Genomic DNA, 8,359 nt, shown 5'->3' with positions numbered 1-8,359 from the left:
TTGCTTTGTTTTGTTTTTATCTTTGTGTTTTTAACATGGAACTATTAAGCATTCTCTTTAAGCTGCCAGACATGGCATCTACCAAACCAAAGAAAGGGCTGAAATGAGAGGCAGGGTAAATGATTAGATTCTGTCCCAGTCCATGTCATCAGCCCTGAACACCAGGCCGGGTATTTCTTTTCAGAGCTCAAAATAGAGATCTGGGGGTGTCAGGCAAGAACCAGGCGAGTGTCTTCACCTTCCCAGGAAAGAGAGTCTCTTTTAGGAACCAGATGGTCTCAGCCACTTCACTTCCAGCCCTCCCCACTGCACCCCCCGACACACACATATTGAGTTTCACACTTTTAAAAATAGCTCCTGAGCAGTGGGGAGCTGCCTCTGAGCCTGGATCTCAGCCCTGAAACGCAGGCTGAGAGCTGCCCTATATAAACCTGATTCTAGCTCCAGCTTACCTTTCTTTCATGCAGCACAAGAAATTTCTCTCCACCAGAGCAGCTCCAGATTGAAATACTCACAGAGACAGATGTGGGACTCCTACAGCTGAGCCCAGACTTCCTTCAGCTCCTTAATAATTCATCTGGCTATCTCCAAGAGGAATCTGATGGCATTGCTTTCACTTTCTACAGATGCCCCTTGAAGTCCCCCAAGGATGCCCTGACAAAGCCTCAGCTCCACGCAGCCTGTCCTGAGCCCCAGAGAGGTGGCTGGGATGAATCTGCAGGTCTCAGAAGACCATCCTGGTCTGGGAACTAATGTGTTTGTCCCACAGAACCCAGAAGGGGTTGAAGAAAGCAGCAGGTCAGGAGGAAATTTCAGTGCATTTGAGGAGACACAGGACCTGGAAGCTCCCAATCTCCCACCTTTACTTCCCATGGCCCCTCAGGGCTCTCAGGTATGTCTGTGTTCCTGGGGAGAGGGCTCCTTGCCCCTTAAATTTCACCCCCACTTTCCTTACTGTGAGTGACATCACCTGCATCGCTTCAGTTGAGAGGTTGTGCTTTTGTTAATTTCTTTCTTCCCCAGAGGAGTGGCTTTACCCCACCCCCATTGCCTACCTGCCCTTACCTCTCTGGGTGCTCAAAAGAGCTGTTAACAACAGCGGTGACCTCTTACTGAGAGCATTCTATATGCCTGATACTATGCTAGGGAGGGACAGTATCTGCATTTGATGAAGAAACTGAGGCTCAGAGAGGTTACAGAATTTTCCCAAGGTCCCACAGCTAGTCTTGATGGGTAATCTGGGGTGGAGGATATTTCTGTTAATATGACACTGAGAAGAGTGAATGGGATCATGTATGTGAAGGATGTAGCAGAGTGCCTGGTGCAAAACAGGTGCCCAAACTGCGCAATGTAGCATAGCGGCACAGCAGGGTTGTGAATGTAATCGCACGCAGCTCGGAGAGAGGTGGGGGGACGTATTGATTTGGCCTTCCTCATGAAGCCACCTAGTGGTTAGTGAAGAAAAAGCCTTTAATAAGCAAGTCGCATCTGGTCAATTTTGTGGGCTACAAAAATGGAACAGCATCTTTAGGTGAGAGTCGGGTAACCCAGATCTGCCTCCCCCGCTTCTCCTCTGGGTGGGTGTGTGGGCTTCCTTTGGGCTCCCAGAGATTTGGGGAGGTGACATGTTCTTGTGTCCCTCTGGCTGCTGTGGTCTCAGTGGCGGCACCAGGCTGAGTCGCATAGGGGGTGAGTCTTGCTTCTTCCTGCCAGCCGAGGCCTCCCCCAAAGGGGGCACTGGCCAAGGTCCCATCACCTCCTGTGGAGCCCTCTGGTCCCTGGTCCCTTTTTCTGGTCCCTGACTTGGTGGGTCCATCCTGAGCCTCAACCGTGGGGTCACTGTGCCTGGCCCCAGAAGGTCCCACTTCACACCTGCGTCCCTCAACCCAGCCTCCACCACACAGGTAGCTGAGGGCCGTTTGGGGGATGACCCACTCCTCATGAGGATGCTGTCACACCCCTTAAACGGGCTGACTGCCCCACGGAGGCTTGGGGCCTCTGCTGGTGACCCATCTCAGAGCCACATGTGAAAAGGGGTCAGATGTTTCCCTGAGCTTCTCTGCCACACTGTCCCACCCTTCCCAAAGACGCGTCTTCTGCAATCTCCCGGACACTGGTGAGCAGGCTCTTCTCCTCTCCCTCCTGACTCCACCTCCTTTCCAGAAGTCTCTCTGCCTCATCCACCAGGCCGGCTCTTGACATGCCGACAGGGGACATGGGAATTGGGACAGCCTCTCTTCCCTATTGTCTTGCTAAAAAGGCCAGTGGCCTGCCCTTGCCTGCCCTGGCATCTTAAGCCTCCTGACTCACACCTAGAGGTGGCAGCTGAGAGGCTACAGGAGCAATTAAAACATAATGGTTTAACATCTGTGAAAGTGGCGGCCTCATTAGAGTGGCTAAGAGTGCCAGCTTTGGAGTCAGATGGGGTTCGAGCCCTTGCTCTGTCATGTGCCGGCCCTATGGCCTCAGACAAGTTTCTTAACCTCTTCAAACTTCAGTTTCTTCCCCTATGGGGAAAAACGATGTGAGGAGTAAATCATGTGCTTAGCACGCGCCTGGAGCATCCGAAGCTGGAGCAATGTGGATCACTGCCGTTGTCGTTGTTTCGACTTTATCGTTATTTCTTCCCTCGGCCCCGTCATCTCCGTGCCTGTCAGGCGCAGGGATGAGGCTCCCTGTCACACTCACCAGTCTTCCAACAGCTCCTCATCTGCCCTCCCTCTCGGTCCTCGAAGGGCTCCCTCCAGGACCACCCCTGTGGATTAGGCCTTTGCCTTTCCAGGAGCAGTTAGAGGCCCCATTACTTGGTCTTCCAGTAACACTAACGTAAATACCAGTTTCTCAGCTTAGCTGCGAATCACTTCTCGGACTTACCATTTTCTTCCCCGTGTGCTTAGATAACTCTTCCGTGGCTTGTCACTCTCCTTCAGGAAGACCAGGAACCACATCTGAAGCATGTTTTCATTCATTGAACAAATATTTACCGGGCTCCCACTATGTTCTAGGAGTGGGAGACAGCGCGGAGCAGGTCAGACGAGCTCCACCTCTCGCGAAGCTTCCATTCTAGCGGGGGAGACACATAATGAACCCATATCTGACTATGTCTGATATCAGTGCCCACAGAACAAAGTGGGATGGTAAGGGACTGGCAGCAGGGAGGGGACACCAGGTGTGTGTGTGGGAGGTGACATCTGAACTAAGATCTGAACGGTGAGAAGATTGCTAGACAGTGTTCCAGAGAAGGCACATTCTACCTACAAAGGCCCACAAGGTTGATCTGTTCTAGAAACAGAGAGAAAACCAGCATGTCTGGAGGGCAGAGAGCAGGGGAAGAGAGAAGCAGCCAGCGGTAGAAGCTGTAGTCAGAGCCTTACATTGTGCCGGATGCCACAGAAAGCAGCTTTGATTTTGTTCGGAAGCACAGTGGGGAGCCACTGGCAATCTGAGGGTTGACTATCTGTTTTGTGTTTCACACAGATCACTTTGGCTGGTCTGTGGCTTGCCTGGGGGACAGAGGAGAGCCGGGGAGCAAGTGAGAGAGGCTTTTGCGGTAGCTCAGGGAGAAATGGTGGCAGCTAGATTGGGGTGGTAGCAGTGGACAGCAGAAGTGGACGGATTCTGGATTTTTCTGGAGGTAGAATTAATAGGACTTACAGATAGATAGGTTGTATATAGAATGAGAAATCACAGATGCGTTTGTACCAGAGAGGTGCCCCTTACTCAGCTGGGGAACACGAGGGTAGAAATGAGTTGGGGTAGAAGGGACTGGAGGTTTTTCTTGGACATCTTAAACCTGAGATTCATATCCAAGTGGAGATGGCAGGTGGGCAGTTGAAAATACAAGTCTGGAACTCAGGGGACAGGTCAGGGAGATGATCTGCTTGAATACATAAAACAGAATATAGATGGTTTTTCAGCTGTGGAGCTGGATGAGATCACCAAAGGACAGGGTGAAGAGGCAGAAGAGAAGGGGTGGCAGTCTGTGCCCTCCTGCTTTGCACCTTTAGATGCCTGCTGGCCAAGGAAGAAGAGCCACCACCAGAGACTGAGAAGGGATAGTTGATGAGGTTGGAAGGAACCAATGAGCAAGTGGTGTCCCGGGAGCCAAGAGATTGTCCCCGGAAACATCCCGTGCTATTATCTTCCTGAGCACAGAGTAGGTGGTCTGTCAATACTTTCAGAAAGCACAAGCTCTGTGGCTGCTGGTTGATGTCTTTCCCTCCCCTGACACATGTGGTTGAGTGACAGGTGCTGCCTGGCCACTGGCTGCTGGCTCAGGAACCTAACAGCTTCCCACTATCTCTGACATCAAGGCTGACACCTCCACCTGGCTAGAGGCCCCACCCCAGCCACCCACCCCGGTTTCTCACTCCATGGCCTGTGACCCACAGCCCACGCCCTTCCTCCTGCAGGGCTCGCCCTACTCTGTGCCACCCATGCAGGATGAGGCAAGCTCGTTCCTACTCCTCACCCCACTCTGCCTTCCTGGAGCACTCCCCCCACCCCCACCGCCTTTCCACACCTTGCCCCATTTCAAGATGCAGCTCCAGGCTCAGCCCCCCAGAGACTCCTCACCACTGGCTTTCTGTTGGTACTTCTGGCCCGGCCCTCTGTATTACTACTCGCCGGCTTTCTGAAGCCCATGGGATGCCCTCTGCCTCGCCCTCATGTCTAATCCGTCACCCGCAGGCATCGGTCCCGCTGGGAAACACCTCTCAAATCCCATCCTTCTCTCCACCTCTGCTCCCCACGCTGGCCCAGGCAACCACCTGTTTTGCATCTGAACCACTACAAGTCATCTTCCCACCTCCAGTCCTGCCCAACCCTGTCCCCACCCAGAGCCAGAGTGGGCTTATTCACGCCACTTCTCTGCTTAATACTGGCCGGTGCCATCCAGTGCCTTAAGGTAAGATACCAAATCCTTACCATGGTTTCCAAGGCCTCATGCGAGCCACCTTCCCAGACAGCTCTCACCTCATTGCTCCTCACTCACTGTGCCCGAGACACACGGGTTCAGTTCCTAAAAATGCCAGCCTTTTCTACCTCCCAGGGTCTTGTGTGTGCTGTATCGTCAGCCCACAGATAACTCCTGATTCTCCTCCAGGCTTTAGCCAAACGACTACTTCCTCTGAGAGATCATCTCTGAGGCCCTCCCTAGTCAGAATCTGTCACTGTCTTTCAAAGCAAACACGCTGTTCTTTTCCTTCCTAATATTTATCACAGTTGATGGTTATAAATTGTTTTTATTTATTATTTAGTCTCCACAAGAGCAGGTAACACATTTATTCTGACACCCAGAACCTATAGCACAGTGCCTAGTATTTGGGATTTGTTCTGATACCTGGAACCTGTAGCACGGTGCCTAGCATTTAGGATTTGTCCTGATACCCGGAACCTGTAGCATGGGGCCTAGCATTTAGGATTTGTTCTGATACCCGGATCCTGTAGCATGGTGGCTAGCATTTAGTAAGGGCTCGAAAGTCTTTGTCATCAGTGAAAAAAGCTTTCCCTGACTTCTCCAGCCCACATTAACCTTTAGATACTTTGCTTTCCAAGTCACTTACAATTAGTTCTTCCCAATCTATTTGTCCTGTAGCAAAAACAATAAGAACAGCAATAGCCACAATTTATTAAGGTTTATTATACTCCAGGCTCTGTGTGCTAGTCACTATATATAAAAATATTAATACATATGTATGTATATACAGTATATATATTAAAAAGTCTTTACGACCATCCTATGAAAGTAGGACCCCACTTTACAGATGAGGAAAATGAATCTTGGCGAGATCAGGGAATTGCCTACTGCTGCCCAGCTTGGACGTGCCAGAACCAACATACGAATCCAGGTCTCTCTAACCCCAAATCTCCTATTCTTTCCTCCACACATGTCTGTGTGGGTCTTGTCTCTCCAACAAGTCTGTGAAATCTTGTTTTTGTTGTCGTAAGTTTTTGTTGGTAGCCTCTTTGGTTTGTGGGCGTTTTGTTGTTGTTTTTTTTTTTTATATCCTCCACCTCCACACTGCAGGTGCTCCCTAAATACCTGCCATTTGTGAGGGTGTGTCCATCGGCAGGTGAGAGCCATCCAGGACAAAAGATTCCATACTCCCACCAAAGTGGCCCCAAGATATGAGTTCCAGGGCTAGTTCTGAAAGAGGTAGAGTGGATGGGCATCCACAGATCCTGGCTTATGGGTGCCCAAAGGCCTGCCTTCCCCAGATACGTCCCTCACCAGGCCAGGCTGGCCCTGCCCTGTCCTCTTTTCCCTGCCTGGTGAAATTCCCACGATTAGAATTACTTACATATTAAGCAACAAAAGTTGGCCTGGCCTCCAGAAGGCCTCTCCCACAGGTGCTTCAAGCAGATAAAGGGATTAGCAAGTTGTCCCCCGAATCTGGGATATGGCAGGATAGAGAGTCTCCAAGTTGACACAGAGCAGCTAGAGCAACCCCCTTACCCAGTGTAGGAATCTCCTTTGTCCCTTCCAGGCAGGTATCGCTTGCATAACTCCAGGAATGGAAGCTTACTGCTTCCCAAGTGACCAAGTTCTTTCTTACACTGGGATCAAATCTCCCCACCCAGAATGGCCCCATTTGCACCATCAGGTGTGACACAACTTCAGTGTACTCCTTGTCTGTGCTTGCCAGCCCTTTTCATACCCGAAGTCATTACGGCTTCCACAGTCTGCAGTTTCAAGCTCCTGCCGTCCTGGGCTCCAGTGTCTGCTTCAGGCAAACTTTCAATGAGCCATGGCTTGGGTCCCTGCCTTGCCCACTGAGTGGATGTTTTAGCTGAGGGAAAGAGGAGAATCCAGATGGTGGACAGTGGGCCGGCTGCTTCGTAGGAAAAAGAGAGGTCCTCCCAGCACTTTAGGAAGAATTCCTTCCCTGAGTGGGTCTGCCTGACCCCATCCTGGAACAAGGCCTCCTGCTGCTCACAGAGGATGGCCGTGAGAGAATATGCTGATGTTCTTTTTGCAGAGCTGACATATATAAATATCTGGTATGGTGGCCTGGAACATGGCAGGCATGAAATAAATGTTAGTTTTCTTTCCCCATCTCTAAAGACATTTTTTTTTACTTTATTTACAATATAATGATTTTGCTCTTTTTTAAAAATTGGTTTTTTAACTATAAATAATATGTAATATATGTTCAGTATAGAAATTAGAAATTTTTTACAGTTTAATAAAACAAACATTCCCAATAATCTCATCAAGAGATAACTTCTGGAACCCTTAATATATTTCCTTCCAGTCTTTTTTCCTAGGCACATATATACATAGAAATCAATTTTGTTTGTATGTACACATATTTACTCACACATTTTGTTTTTACATACATAAAATTTAGTTTTACTTAAATAGGTATAATTAAGCTCATATTATAAAACTTGTCATTTCTACCTGACAGTAAATGGTGATATTTTTCTCTGCCATTAGAAAAAAAGATATTTTTATTTTTTAAAAATTATGTATTTATTTAAATATCCTGAGACAGAGTCTCACTCTTTCACCTGGGTAGAGTACAGTGGCATCATCGTAGCTCACCGCAACCTCAAACTCCTGGGCTCAAGCGATCCTCCGGCCTCAGCCTCCCTATTAGCTGGGACTACAGACACATGCCACGATGCCCAGCTAATTTTTCTATTTTTAGTAGAGACATGGCCTCGCTCTTGCTTAGGCTGATCTCAAACTCCTAAACTCAAGTAATCCTCCCACCTCCCAGCCTCCCAGAGTGCTAGGATTACAGGTGTGAGCCACTGTGACCAGCTAGGAAAAAGGATTTTTTAAAAATATCTACATAATATACCATCATATCATCTAGGTTGTTTCCAATTTCTGATGCTATTAGTATTACCCAAAAGTCTAGAAAACATGTCATTAATATCCAAATTACAATGATTCCTCTCTCTTCCTTGCCAAGGTGGCAGAGAATTCAAGATTTCCCTCCAAATACCCCAGAGGATTTCCAGGTCTGTAGTCCACTAGACAGTAAGTACCCTGTCACTTGTCTGCTGGACTCCACCAAAGCATCTCTGCTGATTTGCCCAGGCTAAGGAATGCACCTGCCCTGTCAGGATCAACTAGGAGAGTTCCCAGCACAGCATCTGGTTACACAGTATCACTTGGTAAGGATAGAGCTCTCTCAATCCACACAGACAGGGAGGGGGCCAGTCCCCACAAAGTAGGTGCACAATAGCAAAGTGAGTAAGCATGGGGCCGGGGGGTGGGGGGTGGCTCACACCTGTAATCCTAGCACTCTGGGAGGCTGAGGCGGGTCGATCGCTCAAGGTCAGGAGTTCGAGACCAGCCTGAGCAAGAGCGAGACCCCGTCTCTACTAAAAAATAGAAAGAAAT

The 8,359-nt window shown here is 49.2% G+C and overlaps 1 protein-coding gene across 1 annotated transcript in view; it reads left to right on the top strand.

Annotated features, from left to right (window-relative positions):
- Positions 1–709: 709 nt before the first annotated feature.
- Positions 710–8,359, top strand: part of PLA2G4E (phospholipase A2, group IVE) — a 60,170-nt gene continuing 52,520 nt past the window's right edge. Inside the window, exon 1 of the mRNA XM_012649129.1 lies at positions 710–892. Within this exon, the coding sequence (XP_012504583.1) occupies positions 710–892 (183 nt within the window). The remainder of the gene's footprint in view (positions 893–8,359) is intronic.

The sequence above is a fragment of the Propithecus coquereli genome, unplaced genomic scaffold (assembly GCF_000956105.1).
Source record: "Propithecus coquereli isolate 6110/MARCELLA unplaced genomic scaffold, Pcoq_1.0 Scaffold3, whole genome shotgun sequence".
NCBI lineage: Eukaryota > Metazoa > Chordata > Mammalia > Primates > Indriidae > Propithecus > Propithecus coquereli.
This window is presented reverse-complemented; position numbering and strand designations above follow the sequence as displayed.